At 35.1% G+C, this 23,113-nt stretch overlaps 2 protein-coding genes and 2 long non-coding RNA genes across 6 annotated transcripts; 1 reads left to right on the forward strand and 3 right to left on the reverse strand.

Moving 5' to 3' along the window:
- Positions 1–23: 23 nt before the first annotated feature.
- tnnt2b (troponin T type 2b (cardiac)) lies at positions 24–10,318 on the reverse strand. Its single transcript, XM_058778576.1, has 11 exons — positions 10,198–10,318; positions 9,818–9,841; positions 9,634–9,655; positions 9,431–9,491; positions 9,024–9,140; positions 7,671–7,748; positions 5,768–5,875; positions 5,578–5,690; positions 5,353–5,443; positions 5,057–5,097; positions 24–509 (listed from the first exon to the last, which is right to left on the reverse strand). The coding sequence occupies exons 1-11, from the start codon at positions 10,286–10,288 to the stop codon at positions 470–472; spliced, it is 786 nt and encodes a 261-aa protein (XP_058634559.1). The 5' UTR covers positions 10,289–10,318; the 3' UTR covers positions 24–469.
- LOC131542177 (uncharacterized) lies at positions 7,632–19,535 on the forward strand. 2 transcript variants are annotated; one of them, XR_009271673.1, is made up of 4 exons: positions 7,632–7,771; positions 9,830–9,961; positions 18,234–18,291; positions 19,399–19,535. It is a non-coding gene; the product is annotated as an uncharacterized LOC131542177 (long non-coding RNA). The 2 variants fall into 2 exon arrangements; XR_009271674.1 differs by lacking the exons at positions 18,234–18,291; positions 19,399–19,535 and adding an exon at positions 13,554–14,879.
- Positions 14,870–15,509, reverse strand: LOC131542178 (uncharacterized). The gene is made up of 3 exons (XR_009271675.1): positions 15,449–15,509; positions 15,066–15,203; positions 14,870–14,913 (listed from the first exon to the last, which is right to left on the reverse strand). It is a non-coding gene; the product is annotated as an uncharacterized LOC131542178 (long non-coding RNA).
- tnni1b (troponin I type 1b (skeletal, slow)) lies at positions 18,664–22,899 on the reverse strand. Of its 2 annotated transcripts, XM_058778579.1 has the most exons (6): positions 20,812–22,899; positions 20,494–20,625; positions 20,136–20,225; positions 19,431–19,607; positions 19,200–19,327; positions 18,664–19,021 (listed from the first exon to the last, which is right to left on the reverse strand). In XM_058778579.1, exons 1-5 carry the CDS (start codon positions 20,818–20,820, stop codon positions 19,235–19,237), a joined length of 501 nt encoding a protein of 166 aa, XP_058634562.1. In that variant the 5' UTR covers positions 20,821–22,899; the 3' UTR covers positions 18,664–19,021; positions 19,200–19,234. The 2 variants fall into 2 exon arrangements, with proteins under 2 accessions (XP_058634562.1, XP_058634561.1); XM_058778578.1 differs by having other exon boundaries at positions 18,664–19,327.
- Positions 22,900–23,113: the final 214 nt, after the last annotated feature.

The following is a 23,113-nucleotide window of genomic DNA, read 5'->3' on the forward strand; positions in this document are numbered from 1 at the left end:
AATATTCATAACATTTTCAAAATCACTGTGTATTATGCATGCAAAAAAATACTAAAGCATATGCTTAGTATATATGTTAGAATAAATTAGTTTTTAGACTGTTTCGTAAACATTTACAATCATGCTTGGAATTCTCTGAAAATGCATGCAACGCTTTTATATTTCAATTATGTCTACTTTCACTTCACGTATTATGATTCATTAACATTACATCAACAAGATAATACAATCATAAATGATAGCTATACACATCGTGGCACTTTGCATATGATGACATGCATATAATTAAGTGTCATTCATTTCAAATTACAAGTTATTTATATTTCAATCAGATGGCTATTTTTATTCTTTGCAGTGCAACAAAAAAATATTACACGAGGACCAGAATGTAGATTATTATATTAAAGCATATTATTTATGATTAAAATATCAGTGTGGTAGAAGTTGCTGGTGTCTCCGTGAAACTGCTTTATTTTCGTAGTCCTCTCTTACTCCTCGAACCTTTGGTACTAAAAGGAAAAAAATAACATATATTATTTTAAAAAAAGTTAATTATGTAAATGATCAATGTAGCATTATATGGTTGCTTTTTTGTTTTATCAGAACAGACCTGTGACACATTTTTGGGTCATAACCCACAAGGTCACGAAGAATACATCAGTTTGTTGTTTGGTTCATCAATGGCTTTAGCCTCAGTCTTTTTAGATCTGTTTATATTGTTTATTTTTATGAATATAGCATGACCTAGACTTACACACCAGTACACAGTAGGTGTTAACAAAATCCATCTTCCTTTATTTACCGGCCTCAGATTAGACTTCTTTTGTACAGCTGGATTTTCCGCATTTGTTGTCTTAATCTCTGGCAGTAGCGAGGTAAGACCGGATCAAATCTCCCATTCTTCTAGCGCTTAAAACGAGATCTTCCAGGAGCCCCGGGTCTGTCTGATCCCCTTTAACCCCTGAACAGCTGCCGGATCTGTCCTCATTCTCCGTGTGCCCTTCATAACAGAGCCATTAAATGCGCAGGAGAGTCTGTGAATGCGGATCCCTTCAGGGAAACGCTTCGATAAATCATCTTGGAACAGAATCTGCAGTATCATAACCATAGTTGTCTACAAAAATCCTTTGTTAGACACCACTTATTCCCACAGATGAGTCTGATGGCACATCCCAGCTGTATTTCGACTCAGTTCAGTACCGGTCGGTCGCATTAGCCGTAACAGCTCGGCAAGTCCAAACAGATTTGGCATGAGTCAGGCAGATGTCATGCGTTTGGTGTGAGATATATCACCTATCCGACACACTCTGGGTTTGACTACAGGGATTTGTTAAGTCCGTTAAATGACGGGATCGGCGCTGGGTTTGGAATAGCAGTTGTTTGTTATTTTATGGTGGTAGTGGTCTATTATTAAACTACCTGACTTCCACATGGCTTAGTGTCGAGCAGATGGCCGCATGCTTAAAAAAGTGCCATGTTTATTAGATATATTTAAATTAGTCCCATATGCATTGTAAAAATGTGCATTTAAATTAAATCATTCCTGTTGCATTAACTTAAATGTGTCAGATCTATTTCGATTTTTTTTTACTTCTGTTAAATCAGTCTACTTTGATTCCTTATTATTTTACTGATTATTAAATTATTTTGATGCATTTACTTAATATCATCAGTTTGATTCAGTAATACACACACACACACACACATACATATACTGTATATATACAGTGGTGTGAAAAAGTGTTGGCCCCCTTCCTGATTTTACATTTTTTTGCATGTTTGTCACACTTTAAAGTTTCAGATCAAACAAATTTAAATATTAATCAAAGATAACACAAGTAAACATAACATGCAGTTTTTTATTATGAAGGGAAAACAAAATCCAAACCCACATGGCCCTGTGCGAAAAAGTGCTTGCCCCCTAAACCTAATAACTGGTTGTGCCACCCTTTGCAGCAACAACTGCAATCAAGCGTTTGTGATAACTGGCAATGAGTCTGTTACAGCGCTGTGGAGGAATTTTGGCCCACTCTTCTTTGCAGAATTGTTGTAATTCAGCCACATTGGAGGGTTTTCGAGCATGAACCGCTTTTTTAAGGTCATGCCACAGCATCTCAATAGGATTCAGGTCAGGACTTTGACTAGGCCACTCCAAAGTCTTCATTTTGTTTTTCTTCAGCCATTCAGAGGTGGACTTGCTGCTGTGTTTGGGATCATTGTCCTGCTGCAGAACCCAAGTGCACTTGAGCTTGAGGTCACAAACCGATGGCTGGACATTCTCCTTCAGGATTTTCTGATAGAGTGCAGAATTCATGGTTCCATCAATAATGGCAAGTCATTCAGGTTTTGAAGCTGCAAGGCAGCCCCAGACCATCACACTACCACCACCATGTTTGACTGCTGGTAGTTTTACGTCAGATGTAACGGGACACACACCTTCCAAAAAGTTCAACTTTTGTCGCATCAGTCCACAGAATATTTGCCCAAAAGTCTTGGGGATAATCAAGATATTTTTGGGCAAATCTGAGAGGAGCCTTTGTGTTCTTTTTGGTCAGCAATGGCTTTTGCCTTGGAACTCTCCCATGGATGCTGTTTTTGCCCAGTCTCTTTCTTATTGTTGAATCATGAACACTGACCTTAATTGAGGCAAGTGAGGCCTGCAGTTCTTTAGATGTTGTTCTGGATTCTTTTATGACCTCCTGGATGAGTCGTCTTTGTGCTCTTGGAGTAATTTTGGTAGGCCGGCCACTCCTGGGAAGCTTCACCACTGTTCCAAGTTTTCTCCATTTGTGGATAATGGCTCTGACCGTGGTTTGCTGGAGTCCCAAAGACTTAGAAATGGCTTTATAACCCTTTCCAGATTGATACATGTAAACTATTTTGTTTCTCATCTGTTTATGAATTTCTTAAGATCGCGGAATGATGTGTTGCTCTTTAAACATGCTTCACTTTGTCAGACAGGTTCTATTTAAATGATTTCTTGATTCAACAGGTCTGGCAGTAATCAGGCCTGGGTTTGGCTCATGAAATTTAACTCAGCTAAAATAATGTGGTTAATCACAGTTCTTTCATTATTTAATAGGAGGGGGCACTCAAATTTTCACGTAGGGCCAGGTAGGTTTGGACAGCTTTTTTCCCTTAATAAATAAAATCATCATTTAAAAATTGCATTTTGTATTTACTTGCATTATCTTTGTGTAATATTAAAATTTGTTTGATGATCTGAATCTTTTAAGTGTGACAAATATGCAAAAAATTTAAAAAATCAGGAAGGGGGCCAACACTTTTTCACACCACTGTATATATATTGTTTTATATTAATATATTTTTGTTACCTCACCAAAAATGTTTGGTTTATATTTTTATTTCGTTTATATTGTTGCATTAGCCAAGTCAGATTGGTTCAGTAATTTTGTATTTTCTTAATTTCAGTAATTTGTATTTCTTTTGTATTTAAAGTTGTATTTCTTACTTAAATTAAACCAGTTATTTTAGATTAGATATTCATATTAGATATTTATATATACACATGTATAGATAGATATATTTATATTTTAGAATATATATTTTTAAGTTACCTGACAAAACATTTTTACAGTGTATATTTTTATATATTGCATAAAATATATTATATAAAAACATGATAATACCGTGTTATTGGACACTAGCATGATGGTATATTTGAAGTTCATTGTAGATATTAAATAAACATTTTGACTCAAAGTACACCTGTTAACTTAGATTTATATATTTTAAGTTGACAACAAATAGTGTGTATTTTTAATTTTGCATAGAAATATAAACATGATGATTTTTGGACAGCATGATGGCAGCACAATAGCATTCTTTAAAGTATCTTACAGTGCCTTTAATGACCATATGGTATATTAACTTGATTATTCAATACCTTGGTATATATCAAAATTCCAGGGTATTACCATGTGCTGCTGACACTAAACCATGCTTCTTTTTCTGTTTTTTTTTTTTTATTTATTATTATTTTTTAAAGTTATATTTATGGGATTTTATGCCTTTAATGGATGTTGGCGCAGTAACCAAGAGGCTACTGGCGCCGACTACTACTTCTGTTTTATTGCAATTGCATGCACAAAATCCGTCAGCTATCTTGTTTATTTCCTTATGAATAGCCTGAGGTTCACTATCCGAATAAAGGTCGTGCTAGAACAAAGCTGCAACTGTTATTCCACACAGGAAGTTCTGGAAACATGATGCTATACTAGATTAGCCTAGCGGCATAACGCGTCTTAGCTTGGTCTTTACCAAGGTCTGTCACACACTGAGGTCAATACTGTATGTTATTTCAGGACTATTGCTCATCACTATTCATATCTGAGCTAAAGGTAACGTTTTATTGTTCAACCGTTGCTTGATATTTGATATTTAACACCTTTAGGGCTATGCAGGTTTTTGGCTGTTCATGTAGTTGAATGGGGCCAAATCGGTTTTCTTTTTTTTTCATCCTCATATAATGACAATATCACATTGAATTCGATTTGAGCTGCCTTCATAAATTTTTTGCAACATGCAGCAGTACTGTTTTCAACATTAATAAACACAAATGTTCCTTGAGTATCAAATCAGCATATTAGAATGATTTCTGAAGGATCAAGTGACACTGAAGACTGGAGTAATGATGCTGAAAATTCAGCTTTTCATCATGGGAATAAATTATATTTTAGAATATATTCAAATAGAAAACAGACATTTTAAATCAATAATATTTCACAATATTACTGTTTTTACTGTATTTTTAAACAAATGGATGCAGCCTTGGTGAGAATAGGAGATGTCTAATGTTCAAAAACATTAGAATCCCCAACTTTTAAATGCTAGTGTATATTTTCCTAATTTCAGAATAGGCCCTAATGACAAAACTATGATGATTAGTGTCTAAAATGTGGGCCAAATTAATAGTTCATGTGAACAACCTCACAAAAATAAAGGAGAAAATCTAAATTCTGTCACTTTGGTTAGTTGTATAAATGTAGATTTTGATAATGCATCAATAAATCAGCTCCGTTTCACAGCAACTTACTTTTTCTGATGGTCGCTGACACGATTCCTAAGGATGGTGATCTATGGGACAGAAAATCACACGTATGAATCAGTCTCGGTGAATCATTTCTGCACAACTTTGCTTCCTTCTCATGTCAATCAAATGGCATCTCTGGGAACCGGCTCGGATGATTGTTCTGCCAAGTCTGCGCTGGGTGTGACCGCATGTGTGTGTAATTGATAGTTGTACTGTTCTTTACATCTCATAAACTCATCCTCTCCTAATATTGTGACTCTTCTAACATCATGTCAGACTTTGTGGATGTGAAGCCTCACTTCATATTTCTGGCACATGTATCTGTATTGCAGCTCGAACTTCTCGGCTTCAAGTTGGCGCATCCACTTCCAGAGTTCGTTCGCGGTTTCTCTGCATAAAAGCACATGAGGAACATGACTAACCAATACATGAATGTGAAGCAATAGCCTGTGGCTTCATGTCATGATGCATGTAATGCTACTTGACTATATTTCATGTTGGCAGTGTTTTGATAACACCTTCACCTCAGTTTATCGGCACTCAGGTTTCCAGTATTCAGTTCCTTACGACGTTCGCTAAGAATGGCTTTTTTCTTTTCCCTCTCGGTTTGCTTCTTAGGCCCGCCCCTCTTGTCTGTCTGTCAATCAAAACAAAACAGAAAATAAGCATATGTAGTGACTGTGCACCGTGACCTTTGAACTCTGAGCTCATTACCCTTTGCATGTAGCCGGTGTACTGGAAGCTCGCAAGAACTTTCTTCTTCTTAGCGTCATCATCAGCCTTCCTCTTGGCCTCTTCCTCCTCTTTTCGTGCCTTTTCCTCCTGAAAGAAATAACAGTTCATTAAAGGGGTCATGACATGAGAAATCAAATTTCCCTTGATCTTTTGGCATATAGGAGGTCTTTGTACCATTAAAACATCTTGCAAGTTTCATAGCTTAAAACGTCCTCCTCATTATAAACAAAGCATTTATTTAATCAAGCTCCAAAAACGCCTCGTTTGGATCTGAGGTGCATGATGACATCACAGGGGCACAGACATTTGCATAAACACTGCCTCCAGAGCAAGACATCAACGAATAGTACTCTTCTCACTATAGGCCCCGCCCACCGGCGTTCAGCCGCTAATGGCTGACACTTGATCACGCTGAATGCGAGTGACGAGTCGTGTCAAAAGCAAACACAAATTACAATTCCTGCTGCTATCTTGTCTACTCTGGATACAGTATATGCGCGTTCGCTTTCAGACAGAAACATTTGTCGAAAGATGAAGCGGTACTAGATCTGACTGCAGCTGCATCACAAACCGTAAGTAAATGATTTCATAATGCTTTGTTTGGAAATGACCATTTTATTTTGATTATGTTGTCAAAACACTCACATGCAATAGCAAGGGGGCACTGATACTGTTTCCTATGCAATGACGTTAGCCAATCATAACAGTGGCCGATCACTGAGAAGCCTTAAAGGGTTACTCCACCCCAAAATGAAAATTTTGCCATTAATCACTTTACCCCCGTGTCGTTCCAAACCCGTAAAAACTTTGTTCGTCTTTGGAACACAAATTAAGATAATTTTGATGCTTTCTGACAGCTCTCTGACCCTCCCATAGATAGCAATGCAATGAACACGATCAACGTCCAGAAACGTAGCAAGGAGATCTGTAAAATAATCCAATGTTTTCGTTCAAAACAAAGCGTTCACATGGATACGTTTTCTACGTCGCTTACGCTTTGATTTGAACGAAAACAGCGTATCCGTGTGGTGCAGCTGACACAGAACAGCATACGCAGTTTGCGTCCAGCGGATACTCTCCAAAATGCCGCTACGGTGACGCAGAGGAGATAAATTGTTGAATAAATTCGTTATTTTTGTTTTCTTTCTGTACAAAAAGTATTCTCGTAGCTTCGTAAAATTACGGTTGAACCCCTGATGTCACTTGGATCATTTTACCGATCTCCTTGCTACGTTTCTGGACGTTGATCGTGTTAATTACATTGCTGTCTATGGAAGGGTCACAGAGCTGTCAGAAAGCATCAAAAGTATCTTAATTTGTGTTTCAAAGACGAACGAAGCGGGTTTGGAACAACATGGTGGTAAGGGGTGGAATAACCCTTTAAAGGACACGCCCCTTACAGAGGGTCCAAGTGAGGGTTGAAAATAATAATTTTTCCACATTTATTTGTTGTTGTTTTTTCAGTGCAAAAAAAACTTTATAAGTAAACCTCAAGAATATATTAAAATAATAAAAAAAAAATCCATGTCATGACCCCTTTAATAATGCTATAAAAGCAGGTGCGGCCATTTGTAATTTGAATGTGTGAAACTTCCTGTGTCATTTGCTTCCAGTTATTTTAGCATAAACAGACCATTATGCTGCTTGATATTGCAAAGTGGTATTAGTTATCATATTATATTAATTTATTATCATAATCATAAACAGACTGGTTTGTAGCGCAAATAGATTTACCATTGACTGCACTTAGTTAATCATCTAGTTATTTACGACTAATGATTCGGAAGCCGGAAGTCTCGCATATTTAAAAAATTGCTTATTTCCGCGTTGCAAAATAAAAGGTGAAGTAGCATCGATGCGATGTCCACTTTAATGAACTTACGGCTAGTTTGTTTTGCCGCTCTCTCTCGCGTTCTGTGCGGACCCGGTGCTGCTCCGCTCGGTCTGCCCTCCGGTTCTCCTGATGGTCAACATAGACAACAGGTACATTTATCCCACTTTGAAGATGAACTAATCATATTTAGCACATCTGAAAGCTTTGAAACATACTCAGAGTTTAGTTTGAGGCACTTACAATCTCTGTTGGAATAGAAGATTTGTAATGCTTTTGAAAGAAGTCTCTTTTGCTCACCAAGGATGCATTTATTTGACCACAAATACAGTAAAAACAGTAATGTTGTGAACTGCTTTCACTTGAATATATTGCAAAATGTTAGCCTATTTATTCCTGTGATTAAATCAATATGCCGAGCAGCTGCTCAAGAAATATTTATTATTATTATTATTATTATCATCATCAATGATGAAAATAGTTGTGCTGCTTCATATTTTTGTGGAAACCATGATACACTTTATTTTCCAGGATTTTTTGGTGAGTAGAAAGTTCAAAAGAACAGCATTTATTTGAAAGAACAAACATTTGTAACATGTCTTTACTATCACTCTTGATAAGTTTAATACATCCTTGATGAATAAAAGTACTAATTTCTTAAAACATCATACTGAACCCAAAGTTTTCAATGGTCATGTATCACAGTTTCCATGTGGCTCTATTTAGTGATAATTTAAATCACATCTTATCAAATACGCTCACATGAATGCAATAATTTGCAAACACAATCATTTTCAGAAAACTCACATGTAGTTTGATGACGCATTCGTAATTAACAATTACAATTTACACAATACACAAATTAAACACTGACTGTAGTATATTTTGCTTCATTTTTTGTTTTCTATTTTGTATGTTTTCTGTATAGATGGTCAAGGAGTCATGCTTTTATTTGAAGGTATTAATTTATGTAGTCAACAGTTTGGCTCTGTACTGTAAAAAATGACCGTGATTTTAACGGTAAAAAACTGTGAAAATGCTACTGTAAAAACCTGTTAAATGGTTAACGGTTGAATTTGATGTTTTTTCTTTGAAATAACTGTTTCTTCTTAGTTTTTTCTTATCAGTTATGTTTATTAGGGTTGTATGTTACATCTAATGTTGTTAAATTAATGTTTATTGCATATTTCAGTTTAATGAGTCTCACCATGATGGTGTTTAGTGTTTGTGTGAATGACACTGAGCACCTTCTACATATGTTATTATTTAAAAGCTGCTTGTGATGGGCTTTAGTTCATCATGTGACTTTCTCATCACCACCTGCATTTGGTCATTTCTGTAATATATATGACAATAGTTATGAAGAAATGCATTTCATTTTTATAAGATTTTTATAAGTCTTACAATCCGTTGAGTGAGGTTGATCAGCTCCTCTTCTTCTTTCTTTCTGCTCTCAAAGTGAGCCTCAATGAGCGTCTGTAGCTCCGTCAGGTCTTTCTCCATACGTTTGCGGTGAATATCCTGAGGATATGGTTTTGAAGGTAATTATGTAATACCTTCATAACATACAGTAAAAACTACTCGTAGCACATTTCATGACAGTGCAGGTCATATAACCGAAAGTTCAGAGTGATTTAGTGGTGTGACAGTTTTTAACGTATATCTGTATTGCGAAAGCATGTGCAGCATTGCTGCAGACAAGGACAACACCGCAAAGCAAAATTGCAGTAGTAAACAAATGAATGCAATGTAAATAAAGGAAGCGTATACTAATAATTAAATATGATGCACCATAAAATAAAAGTACTTGCATCAAAATCAACTTTCTCTCCATCAGGAATTTTGGGAGGCACCAAAGCTGGCACAAAGGGTCTAACGATCAACAACAATGCATTAGTATTTTTTTTTTTCATCCCAATGGTTTTTCATCCCTTACATTTGAAAATACATTGTTATTATATGTAAGCTATTTCATTTATAATTTATTTTGCATAAATTTGAAAGTTTTACTTACTTATGCTTTGGTTTTGTTTCTCCTGCATAATCCATTTGGCAGGAGAGTAAAGAAAAAAAATACAAATGTATGATTTAGTTGCTGATGATTTTACTGTTGTTTCTTTTAAAGGGGGCCAAAGGTCGTCAGTGCTCAGTTTCTAGGGTGAAACCAGTTTTGAGTGAGTCTGATGTTATCACTTTACCTTCTTCCCCAGTTTCCTCAGCATCTACATAAGAAAAGACAGCTGTGTCAGCTATGACAGCAATGCGAAGATCCACAGCATTGATGCAAGACCCAAGAGATACAGAGAAGCCCTGAAGACACGTCTGTTATCACAAACAAAAAGGTATTTTGTCTAAAATCTGAGTGGTCATCATTGTTTTCAGAGTATTTCAGGTTAAGAAATCTGGAAGTGCTTGAAACTTTTTAAATATGATGGATGTAGTCCATTAAGCTTACAATAGCTGCCATTGTTCTAAACTTCATCCCAAGTGTGTCACTCTTCAGTGACTTTGTGAAAGTATAATTATTGGGTGTTGTTGATCGGTTTATAAGCACTTGCTGAATAATCCTGTATTTTACCTGCATGATGTGGATTGGGTGTTTGCTTCCCACTGGCCTCTACAAGCCCTAAAAATAATACATAAACAGGAGGATTTACCTGAAAACACATTATGATCAATTTGAAGTCTTGCCCTGTGTATCATTATACAGGATTTGTGTACATTACTTACAGTATCTCACAGAAGTGAGTACACCCCTCACATTTTTGTAAATATTTTATTATATCTTTTCATGTGACAACACTGAAGAAATGACACTTTGCTGCAATGTAAAGTAGTGAGTGTACAGCTTGTATAACAGTGTAAATTTGCTGTCCCCTCAAAATAACTCAACACACAGCCATTAATGTCTAAACCGCTGGCCACAAAAGTGAGTACACCCCTAAGTGAAAATGTCCAAATTGGGACCAAAGTGTCAATATTTTGTGTGGCCACCATTATTTTCCAGCACTGCCTTAACCCTCTTGGGCATGGAGTTCACCAGAGCTTCACAGGTTGCCACTGGAGTCCTCTTCCACTCCTCCATGACGACATCACGGAGCTGGTGGATATTAGAGACCTTGCGCTCCTCCACCTTCCGTCTGAGGATGCCCCACGGATGCTCAATAGGGTTTAGGTCTGGAGACATGCTTGGCCAGTACATCACCTTTACCCTCAGCTTCTTTAGCAAGGCAGTGGTCATCTTGGAGGTGTGTTATATAACACCAAATTTAACACACCTGCTCCCCATTCACACCTGAGACCTTGTAACACTAACGAGTCACATGACACTGGGGAGAGAAAATGGCTAATTGGGGCCCAATTTGGAAATTTTCACTTAGGGGTGTACTCACTTTTGTGGCCAGCGGTTTAGACATTAATGGCTGTGTGAGTTATTTTGAGGGGACAGCAAATTTACACTTGTATACAAGCTGTAACACTCACTACTTTACATTGTAGCAAAGTGTCATTTCTTCAGTGTTGTCACATGAAAATATATAATAAAATATTTACAAAAATGTGAGGGGTGTACTCACTTCTGTGAGATACTGTAATTATTAACCCTGAGTAATTCTGAAGTACTAATATGCTAAAATAAAAATGTCGTAGGAGTTACTTTGAAACAATTTTAACTAAGAAATTGGTAGTAAATTTCACAAATAATTACAAAGAAATGGCAAATAACACTAAAATAAAGTAGAAAAACAGTGAACCTAGCAAAAGAACTGTTACTTAAAATGATAAATATTTTACTTTTATTGATATTAACATGCATTATCGATTTTATAAAAGCACACAAATGAAGCTAAGAGGGTTAATTTTTAGTCCTTAAAAGAAATACGCTAACTAAGAAATTATATTATGCATGAAAAATTGCCTTGTTATGGCATAAATGGTATAAAAATTAAGCATCTTTTAAATTCATAAATAAAAGGTACATTGTATTTGTTTATGCAAATATAATTTGCCCTTGTTTTATTTTGGGACATGCTCTTGACAAACTTAGAAAACAAGAAAAATTAATTTGATCTGTGAGATAAAAAGTCACAATTACCTTTTTTTAAATTTTTCATCCCATGGCAGAAAAAAGCTTGCATACAAATCTCATTCATTATTAGCAGTGGCTTTAGCAATAGCATTAGCACAAGTGACACTACCTTCCTCCACCTGCTCCTCTACCTCCTCAAGCACCACCTCATCCTGCAACTCCTCTGTGCAAAGCAGACGCAGACAGCGTGAGAACATAATCATGCATATGCTTGCAAATGACCAATGCATGCATGCAAAATACACAGACTCTCAAACACATGCTTATCTGAATGAGGACATGTTGTTTTTATTGATATTGTTATTGAGTTTTTTTTGACAGATTTATTTTTTAAAGAAAAATATTTTCCATCTATAGATAATAAACCATTTTGTTCATTTGAGGATGTTGTCAGATTTAGCTCACTACTAAGGATAGTTTTGTCACCAAACGAACTCAAAAATGCACACATACTTCAGTCTCATTTAACTCTTTGAATGCATTTAAGGCGTTTGAGGGTAGATGAAGGAAATCAGGCCTCATTTAAACAATAAAGGAGACTCGAGAATGAGGTCACGTAGTGCCATTACATAATGTGGTTTGGGAAACTGCTGGTCCTGATACTCCACCCTTGAACTAATCCAGCCACACATAAACACACCCGTCACCAGTTCCTCTGATATCAGCTTGTGCTGCCAAAGAACATGATCTCACAACACACACCCCGGCGCTCATCCGCTCTCATTCTCCTGTTCTTTAATTGATGTAGGGTAGGTTCACAAGTCAAAACAGCCAAATGTCCTTGCACATACGGTTCAAAACAGGACCTTAAAAAAGTCTTCTATTTTCCAGCAAATGATCAGTGAAAGGAGGTGCTTAACAATCAGATTTATTTTTAAACTAAGAGTTTGCATTATATATAAACAAGCTTCATGAGTTTTATTTTATTTTTATGCCAGAATGGGTACTCAATTTACATGAGCAATTATTGCAAGTCAATAACATGTTTGAAAATAACAGGGTTGGAAATTTTTGTCAATCATTTTGTCAAAACAATTTTTGCTTTGGGACCAAATGTTACTTTAGTAATATACAGTTTAAATACAGTATACATTTTTAAAATATGTACAAATATTTTTCTTAGTAAGAAAAATATTTTCATTATATATAGATAAGAAAATAATTATTCATATTAAGAAAAATATTTTTACATATTTTTATAACATCAGTTATTGAGATTATTTGTCTATTTATTATCTATTTTTTATTTTAGTGTCATTAATATACTATTATGTTTTTTATTAATATTTTTAATTATATTTTATACTTTTGTTTTCACTTAAATTTTAGGTTTAGTCATTTTCTTGTTTTTTGTAATTTTCTTTTTGTGTGTCTGTAAATTTTTGTAGTTTTCTATTTGATAGTTTATTTAGTTTTAGTTCATTAAACTTCATTAAACTAAAACTAAAGTCTTAGCAGTTTTTTTAAATTTTAGTTAATATTTCTTATTATTTTTAAATAAATTTAATAATTATATATATTTTTATTTAATAATTATAACCCTGTCTATTCCTGTAGAATAACTATTTTAAGGTGCCAATAATTGTATTTACTAACTTTGCAAAACTATATGTAACACAGAGTAGTATTTTGTCCCACTAATGCTTCGAAAAGTCATGGGACACCAAAAAATGTGGAAAGTGCCAGCTAAATTCTTCTCCTGCGGGTCTAATTTCAGTGGGCTAAACACACATTCCTGTCACATGAAGGGCCGGTTTGTATTCAAAATACATGTCTTTGTTCAATGCGTCCTCATTCGCTGTGAATCTCACCTAGAAAGTCACTCTCTCTTCTACTGGTCAATAAAGGTAACATTTAACTGAGGTATCAGGGTAAAAGCCCAGGAGCCGATATGCAGACCGGATCATCTACAGGGAGGAAACCTGATTCCCATTTGGGCCGGCCGAGAGAGGGAGAGACTGAGATTGCTATTGTACTCCAAACAACAGCCCTTCTCAACAGCCTCAAACACAGGAACCTTTCTCTGCTTGAACACCGAATGGAATGTTTTAACTATGGTTTTAGGAAAAACAGCAGCAAAATCATAGAAGATTAAGTCTATCGTGCATGCTTTTTAATCATTATGAATAATCAGAAGAATCATCAAATGCCATTTGTTAAGTGTCTCTAAATAATGTTGTTTTATATCCACCTGTATTTATACTGAGTCATGCATGCATGTTTAATAAAATCGGCTATTGAGTGAAACATCACCGCAATGCATTTGATCCCACAATAGCATAGATTTAGTTTATAGCCATAATTATAGCTGTCCAAAAAATCTGGAAGCTCAATTCTGCCATGTAGAAAAACATCATAATAATGACTTGCAAATCATGACAAAAAGTCAAAACTAAGAGAGAGGTCATAATTATGAAAAAGATTTTATGACTTTTGATGTCAATAATGACTTTTTAATTTCATAATTTCGTTTAATTTAAGAATTTTGATGATTTGGCATAATTATGATTTCGAGTATGATTTTTTTTTTCTTATGTGGTGGAAATGACTTCAATAAACGGTGAAATGTTTTGTGTGAACATCTTTTAGAAATCTCATAATCATGACAAAAAAAGCATGATTTTTTTCTTGTGTGGCAGAAATGGGCCGATATAAAAGTTCAGATGTTCTATATGAAAGTTGTTTATTTAAATGTATCTTTTTAGCTATTTCAATATGCTAGCTTTTTGTCTACACTAAAAAAGGTATTTTGTCGGGGAATCTAAATTATTTTAATTTAGTAAATGAACTATTTAAGTGAAAAAATTACTTATTGTAATATTTGTATATTTTCTACTTTTATAGGGTTTATTTTGTGTGTTGTTTTGGGGTTTTTATTTTAAAATAATGTTGGCTTAATTGGTAAAGCTGTGAGTTTAAGACCTAACTCAGATTTAGTGCAGATTTATTATTTACAGAAAACCAAAACAGATGAAAACTTACCCTCTTGCTCCCTGGACAGAAACAAACGAGATATGAACGTTATTTTAACTTTTGCAATCCCTATAAATGTGTCAATGATTGAACGTGTGTTTGTGAATAAACTTCATGCATTTATTCTCTAGTTACAGTACGTCCTACGCAATGCATATAAATGCTCTTAAATGAAGCACAAAGACACTTACTCATACTCATCGTCCTCTCTGTATGACATGCTCAGATTAAGATCTGTTTCACATACAGATTACAGAAGATTTTGTCAGCTTTTACAGTGATTAAACTAGTCTGACAACATATTAAACGATCAATCCCTATCATGCATGAGACATGCAGATATTGGTCTTACCTGTCTTTAGGTTGGTCAGGATGAGGTTACTCACCAGTTTGTTATCGAAGGCAGTTTGTTCTTGAAGCTGAACCCCAATGATATATAAATTGTCCCAAGATCACATGACTATATATGTGATGTTTTATGTTGATAGAGGGTGGGCTGGACATGCCACCGCACACACATGCACCTATGAACACATATAGTACATGCACAATGAGAACAATAGACACATTCTCTGTGTCTGTGCATCGTGTCTATTAATAGATCGGCTGACAACTGTGTGCGCATATGGTGATCTTAGAGCTCTGACTGTTTTGGAGTGATAATTTTATACATAATAATACAGTGACTTAGGTGGTATAATACTTAGATACTGGTAAATTAAAGGAATAGTTCACTAAAATGTAAAAAAGTTTCTGAAAATGTACTCACCCTCAGGTTGTCCAAGATGTAGATGAGTACGTTTGCTCATAGGAACAGATTTGGAGAAATGTAGTATTCTATCACTTGCTCACCAGTGGATCCTTTGCAGTGAATGGGTGCCGTCAGAATGAGAGTCCAAACAGCTGATAAAAACATCACAGTAATCCACTCTAGTCCATCAATTAATGTCTTGTGAAGTGAAAAGATGTGTGTTTGTAAGAAACAAATCCATTATTAGGATGTCTTAACTCATACATTTCACTTCTGGCTAAAATATGTGTTCATAATCCTTAATATTGTTTTCTCCATGCAGTGAAAAAGTCATCCTGAATCAGGAGAGAAATATGCACAGATCAAGCACCGTAAAACAGTTCTAAACAAAGATTTTGGTGTATTTTAATGTGAGAGGACAACAGAAGATGGACTTTTTCATTGGAGGAAGCGTTATTATGGATTATGGACTGTTTTTTTTTTGGCCAGAAGTTTTAAGTTAACACGTCTTAATGATAGATTTGTTTCTCACAAACACACATCTTTTGGTTTCTCAGGGTGTTAATTGATGGACTGGAGTGGTGTGGATTACTTGTAGATTATTGTGATGTTTTATCAGCTGTTTGGACTCTCATTCTGACGGCACCCATTCACTGCAGAGGATCCATTGGTAAGAAAGTGATGTAATGCTACATTTCTTGAAATCTGATGAAGAAACAAACTCATCTACATCTTGGATGGCCTGAGGGTGAGTACATTTGCAACAAAATTAAATTTTTAACAAACTATTCCTTTAATTAGTCGTCCTTGCAATTGGCAATACAGTATATATGTACATTTACACAACTGCAGATGTACTGATACAGTATATACTATTTCTGAAATTCGTGCACCAAGGTCTTTCACATCTGTGAAGAGTTGCATCTGTCTTGGTCATCGTAAAAATGTCTAGTAAATGTAGTTATTGTAGCCAATTGAGCAGAAATCTGTCTAGGCAGAGCTTGTAAACGATCAGTCACTTTGAGTTGACCTGCGGCTCATTTCCTGTGCCTGTTTGTCACAGTTTGTCAAACCCCGCAGGTGAAAATATTAACACAATGACATGTTTCTGTTACTTCATTCAGTGAGTAACTAATGTGACAAGTGTGACCTGCTGGACAATCTCTACTCTTTATTACCTCACCGGGTTTCTTATTACTTTCAGAAAGTTAGAAGCTGTTCAGTCTCATTAAACAATAGCTTGAATGTACTGTATGTAGCCAGACTTCTGCACGTGTTATTATTTTTTTAATTTTATTATTTGTTTTAGAGCACCTACTACGAAAAGTATTCTGTAAATTAGCTTGTGTGTGTTTTTTTTTTTGTGGTTTATTTGTTTATTTATTGTTCAATTACAGCATATAATTAGTTAAATAAAGAACTAAACTGTATCTAACATGAAAAGATTGAAACTTAATTTAAGCCACCACTGTCATCAATACAAAAAACACTTATTTATATTATTATTTGGGCTGCATAAAGGGAAAAAAATTATGTTAGCCTTTTTTATAAAACAATATCACAAATAATATAAAAACATTTAATTTCAGTATCAAAATATATAATATGACAATAACATTGAGATATATAATTATAAATGTTATAAATTATCTGCAAAATTTAATTTATATTATGAAGTGTTTTTTATAATAATCTCATCCTAATAAGAAGACACTATAACATAGTATTATAGTATATACAATATATTATAAATGATATACAATTAAAAATGAGATAACATTACTTTTAAGAACTGACAGTATAATATCAACGCTGATAGAGAGACTGTCTTCCTGTCCTCACATGCTCGTTCAAGAAGAAACACTCTTTAACTGACCTGCTCTTAAAACATGTTATTTGCTAAGTCGTTGGATAAAAGAAAGATGAATGAGGAAACTCAGCACAATGAATGCAGAACTGTACTGGGTTGGAAACACTATTCAGACAGTTAATCCAGCACTACAGAGTAAAACTTCATTATGTTCTAGTTAATGCAGAGGTGATGTAAGGGACATAAAGGCAGATCTTTCATATTTCAGAGGTGAGTCATGTGACCAGCAGGAATGGGTGAATGTCACAAAAACGCATTGCAACTTTCTCCTCTCGTTGGTCAATCAGGGGTAAAATGTTTCACCTTTCCGTCTTTTCGACACTGTGACATTGTGTGCACGTCATGAACATTTAGTGAGCAGTGTTTGGCCTTAGTTACTGGTTTTGTTGGTCTTCTACAGCTGGTTATGTGTTTGGACATGTTTTGGATGAATGGGTTTGGCCTTGCTTTTTATGCAGTTTTTCGGATTTCAAGTATGACTTATTAAGAAGCTTTTTAAAGATCACCATCAATTATTTAGTTTCAATGCACTCCTAAGAATAAAAGCTCTTCACTGGTTCTTTAAACTGGCCGATTTCCATTATAGTTGAGTTGTTTTATGGATCTTCTTTAGAGAATAAAAAAAGAATGATGTTTCATTTTCAACTTATTAACATCAATGTTTTGGTTTCTGGGTTTTATATATATATATATATATATATTCTATGGATTCAAACTGTGAAACCTTATTTGGTCATAATTTGAAATTTTGAAGGGTATTAGGAGTTGTCACTTCATAAACATAATTTCCATCATAAGAATAAATATACTATACTACTAATGATCATTGATTAGTACATTAACGTACATGCATTTGGCAGATGCTTTTATCCAAAGAGACTTGCGTTGCATTCAAGGTACCCATTTACCATTAATCAGTTCTTGTTTTTCCAGGGAATCAAACCCATGACCTTGTGGTTGCTGGCACCATGCTGTACTGTTTAAGCTACAGGTAAATAAATATAGATCAAATAGTGTATAAGTAAATAAATATAGATTGTTTGTTTATTTTAATACAATAAGTTCTAGCTAATAAATACTGCCCTCTAGCAGCTGGTAAGTGTAGGAGCATCAGTTTCTTGGAGGCCTGTTGGTTTTACTGATAGACTTCATCTTTACTCGTATTCAAGATTAAATTATACAATCCTTTGTATTGAATTTGTATCAACTTTTGACTGGTAAACTGAGAAATATACAGCTAAACCAATGAGATAGTCACTTTGGCCTTATCAGCACACCCTGTTTTCCTGTACAGACACACCATATGCACGTATAAGTGAGGATGAATCATTTTATAAAGCAGAAAGGAGTACTGAATTTCCAGTTAATTTGCTCATCATTTCATTTTATTGGTAATTTTCCTCCTCAGCTTTAGTCATTACCATACGTTTGTTTAATAAAAACATTTACATGATAATCTTGATATCTGCAAATTACACAATCTATTTACAGTACAGTGTTGATGACACTTTTCACATGAACTTTAGCCCTTTCTGGCAATTTTATCACAGGGTTTTTTAATTTGACGTATTTATTGAACACTGACAAATCGCTTGGCATTTTATAGGTATGTATCCATTGCTGTTTCTTAGTTTATTTCATATGTTTTTGAAGCACATTAACAAAATGAGGGATGTTTTTTTTTTTTTTTTAATCTTTGTAGTTCGGCCCACCCTGATTTCCTGCGGAAAGACGACAAAAAAAAGAAAAGAAAAAGAAAAAAAATGTCTTGGTTGTAAGTTCAGTAAAAATATCAGCAACCAATATCACATGTAAGAGTTAAAAAAGACGAGTATTAGGAAAGTAAATATATATGGTCTATTTTGACTTCATGTCCACTTTAGGTTCTCTTGTACACACTTGCATGTTGGCAGATGTTGATTGCATTCACTCGTTTACTGTGCTGCATCAAACATTTTCTTCCTTCCTTCCATTCCAGACATGGCCTCCACGTTTTTCCTCCAGTCACTGACCTCCACTGTCTTTTCCTACAAACACAAATGCAGAACAGAATTATGTCACAATACAAGTGTGAGCAACCTTAAGTCTTTCATTTCAGGCCAGGATGGACACCATCGACCCCCAGCCCACCTTCTCTGTGTCTTCCTTCTTGACGGACTTGAGGTTTGCTCTCAGGTCCATGGACACCTTGTGTTTGGAGCCCAGCAGAGAGCGCAGGATGGCGTCAGCGGAGACTCGGACTCTCCTCAGAGTGGGCCGCTTGAATTTGCCTCTCAGGTCCAGGACTTTGATGTTCAGGTCCTTGATCTGCAGAAGGTTTGTTTAAAAGTTTCATAACTCGCTAGTTATTGTTGAGCAGTTTGGTTCTTATATGAATATGATGTAATGTTCTTACACAATACCACGCTTCTACCTGATTAACATTGGCGTGGAATGCTTAAAATTTTTTAGTTTTTCATATAATTTTCTGTTGTTGTTTTTTTCATATTTTTGAATTAAATAATTTATTGTTGTGATTAATCTTGGAATGTTGAATTTTTTTATTTTTTTTTATTAATTCTACAGAGAAAATTAATGGGAAAAAATGCTTCCACAACCAACGTTGAGTAAGTAGGCACTCACTGTTGTGCTCTGTGAAATATTAAATCAATTCTGATTTAGTAAATATGTTGGATAGTGTTTTTGCTTTTAATGTGCATTGACAAATTAATACTGGAAACTTGTTATTTCATGTATGGTTCGGGAAGTTCCTGTGATTATTGAATGGCCAAAAAGACCGTTCATTTTCCTACAGACACTGACTTAGCTGTATAAAGAGCTAAACTGTTTCTTTACTTCTCTTGTGTTGTGAAGTACTTTAGCCTCGATATCGTAGCGCTCCTCGTCCACCACGTCGATTTTAGCGTGTAGTTCCCGGCACAGCTCCTGATAGAGAGAACAAATATAGTATTTACATGCCTGCAGCTGTTTCTGCTGATGGTGAAAGGATCTTATAGATACAGAAGAATATTATTGTGTGTTTACAATATTCATATGGAATGGTTTTTAAATAGCACTTTTGGGATACTGTAGTTTCCAAAAACTTGGTTTTCCATGTTATAATTTTTGGTAATATCGTGGTACTTTTTGTAAGAGATTTATTTATATTAATATCAGTAGTATGAGAGTGTTTTGTGAGTTGTGGATGATGTACCTGAAGCTCGGCGAAAGACAAGCCACTCGTCTGTAGCGGAGGAGCTTTCTCATCCAGATATCTCTCCTTCTCTGCCTCTTTATCTACCAGCTCCTGCTCTAACTCATCCTTAGCTTTAGCTACCATAAGACTCTGATGAACACATAGACAGGCACACTTTAAGATCTATTATATGCTAGGAGTAAATCAATATAATAAGCGTTTGAATGCACTTTCTTAATTTGTGATGCTTGCTAAATATTGCTTTATTACATTTTTTGAGCAACCCCCCAAAACACTACAAAGGAAATGTTTGCAATTTTTGAAAAGCAGTTGTACCTTAAGCATCAGCTTGCGAGATGCAGAGATCTTGGACTTTTTCTGTCAAATTTAAAATGAGCATTGGTTATATAGAGCAGACATTATTTATGCTATCATATACTATCATTCTCACATCAAAAAATGATTTGTTATGGTTAAAGTAGATTAGTTTCCTGGTATTGTAGATCAGAAAAAAGTATTGAAAAAGTGCCATTCAGTGATGGCTTGTCACTCTCACCTCTTGCCTGCAGAAGAATAAAAACACACAATTAGATCTTATTAATAACAAAGACCACAAGAGAAAATGCTTTTATTTAGCATTCCTCAAATTAATACATTTTTTAGTAATATTATATAGTGATTTTTATAATAAAGTAATTGGAGTGAAAAGAATTTGATACACTGTAAATCATTTTTCAGAGTTACAAATAAATCAAAGATTATTGGAGTATGTTTTACAAAAAAAAAAAAGTAATTATTTGTCTAATTTAAGCATGTTTTACATTTGTTTTACCATTTCAGTCTTTCTCCTTATAAATGTCATGTTAAATTCAACGTCTGACTGCATTTCTTTGTTTTCTTTATTATTTGTTAAATTTACAAGCTGAGTGAAAATTGGAAATCTTACACCAATTGTTTTTATTTTTTAGTCCCTCTGTTTAATTACTTAAGGTGACATGAACAAAACCTGATTGTCCAAGTTATTTGGCATAAATTGAGAATCAAGAAGCAAAACAAATTATTTAATGAATTATTAATTTGATTATTAAAAAGTGACCCAGAAATAGTGTAGAATCTTGTTTTTCTTTTTTGTTTTTTTTATTCAATGTGTTTCAATGTGGTCTCAGATTCTTGAGCTCCGTTGTATTCACAGACTCCTAATCCGCCTTCATTAACACTGAGGCCTTAAGTAAAGACAACACAGCCGGTAAATCCAAGAATAGAGCACATTTGTCGAGAGAGCCGTAAGATGTCTAAGATGACGAACAACAGAAAGCAGAGACACAATATACTCACTCGGGCATCTTTACAATGGCGATTCAACCTAGGAGATAAAAATAAAGGCATTTGTTTCCAAAGGGCAGGACCATTGGGAGGATCTTCAAGGGGCTCAAGTATCAGACAGCTTTTCCAGATTCAGACGTGCTAATCAGATGCCATTATACCCGTTTACTTTAACAGCAGCAGCCTCACTTATTTGACTCTTGAAGTTATTGCAGTAATGGTATGTCAAGCATTCAGGTGTTGCTTTTTAAAATAAATGAACGGCTGCTAATTGATTGATTTGGTGTCTGTTCTGCATCTGTTAACCCCTTCAAAGTCCTGACAGTGGCCGCACACACAGATGAAGTGGACCCATAGGAAAAAAGGTGTTGGCAGACGCCTATCATGGTTCGGTGATTTTGGCATGTAACTATGCCACACAGATAACAATCCCAGCTTTCTCCAGCCCGTATCCACTTGCAATGCACCATAAATAGACCCGTACCAGAGCTTCAGAGGCGTTAACCCAGCCCAAGTTTCCACTCAATGATGCTAGAGCACTTACAAAAACAAAAAAGGTAAATTACGCAATAAAATGAAAGAGCATATCGCCATAAATCTGGAACTGGATAGGTTTATTTAACTGAACGCCAAAGGTGGTTTCCAAAGTAATGCTTTTATGATCTTTTGGGTTTCGGCAATTTAAACAGGTTTTATGCATTTCAGTATCGGAAGGCCAAAAGTAAATGTCTGAATCAGCTTGATAAAGGGGTTATTTTTTACTTAAATTATCTGAGAGATAAAATCTAAGTGATTTGGGAGATGGAGAAAGATTATAATGCACTTACATAAAATGAAAGGAAAGTGTAATATTCACCACAGATATTGACATCTCTCAAAAAAAATTAATCATCATTCCAAAATAATATTATTTCAACACCCCGACAACAACCAATAATAATATTAATTGAATATTTGGTTACACATTTGGCAATATTAACAGATATTGAGAAGGAAATGTCCATGCAGTATTCGGATTTAAAACAAAAAATTGATTTATTCTTCTTAGAAATGAAGAAAAATGCGATGCAAGCTAACTTTCCTTAACATGGACGCAAACTGAATGAACTTACCTAGCGGTGCTCAGATGGGCAGAGAAGTGATGCTCTAGAACAATGCCTCTCTTTTTTAAGACACCCTCTTATTGTTCATCCTCGGCATGTTACTGGATGATATTATTAGCGTGCGCACACGCACACGCACACGCACACACACACACACACACACACACAAAGCTTTTATCCAGCACTTGTGGAGGGCTGTTGTTGATAGGCCT

This window comes from Onychostoma macrolepis, chromosome 06 (assembly GCF_012432095.1).
Source record: "Onychostoma macrolepis isolate SWU-2019 chromosome 06, ASM1243209v1, whole genome shotgun sequence".
Taxonomy (NCBI): domain Eukaryota; kingdom Metazoa; phylum Chordata; class Actinopteri; order Cypriniformes; family Cyprinidae; genus Onychostoma; species Onychostoma macrolepis.

What these genes read in the sequence shown, in the direction of transcription:
- tnnt2b (XM_058778576.1), bottom strand. Translation starts at nt 10,288, where the DNA reads ATGTGTTTTCAGGTAAATCCTCCTGTTTATGTATTATTTTTAGGGCTT. An exon ending in GAAACAAAACCAAAGCATAA is followed by an intron (nt 9,492 to 9,633) that starts GTAAGTAAAACT and finishes GTTGATCGTTAG; the next exon opens with ACCCTTTGTGCCAGCTTTGG. An exon ending in GAGAGAAAGTTGATTTTGAT is followed by an intron (nt 9,141 to 9,430) that starts GCAAGTACTTTT and finishes CCATATCCTCAG; the next exon opens with GATATTCACCGCAAACGTAT.
- tnni1b (XM_058778579.1), bottom strand. An exon ending in TGTCTTTCGCCGAGCTTCAG is followed by an intron (nt 20,226 to 20,493) that starts GTACATCATCCA and finishes TCTCTCTATCAG; the next exon opens with GAGCTGTGCCGGGAACTACA. An exon ending in TACTTCACAACACAAGAGAA is followed by an intron (nt 19,608 to 20,135) that starts GTAAAGAAACAG and finishes AACCTTCTGCAG; the next exon opens with ATCAAGGACCTGAACATCAA.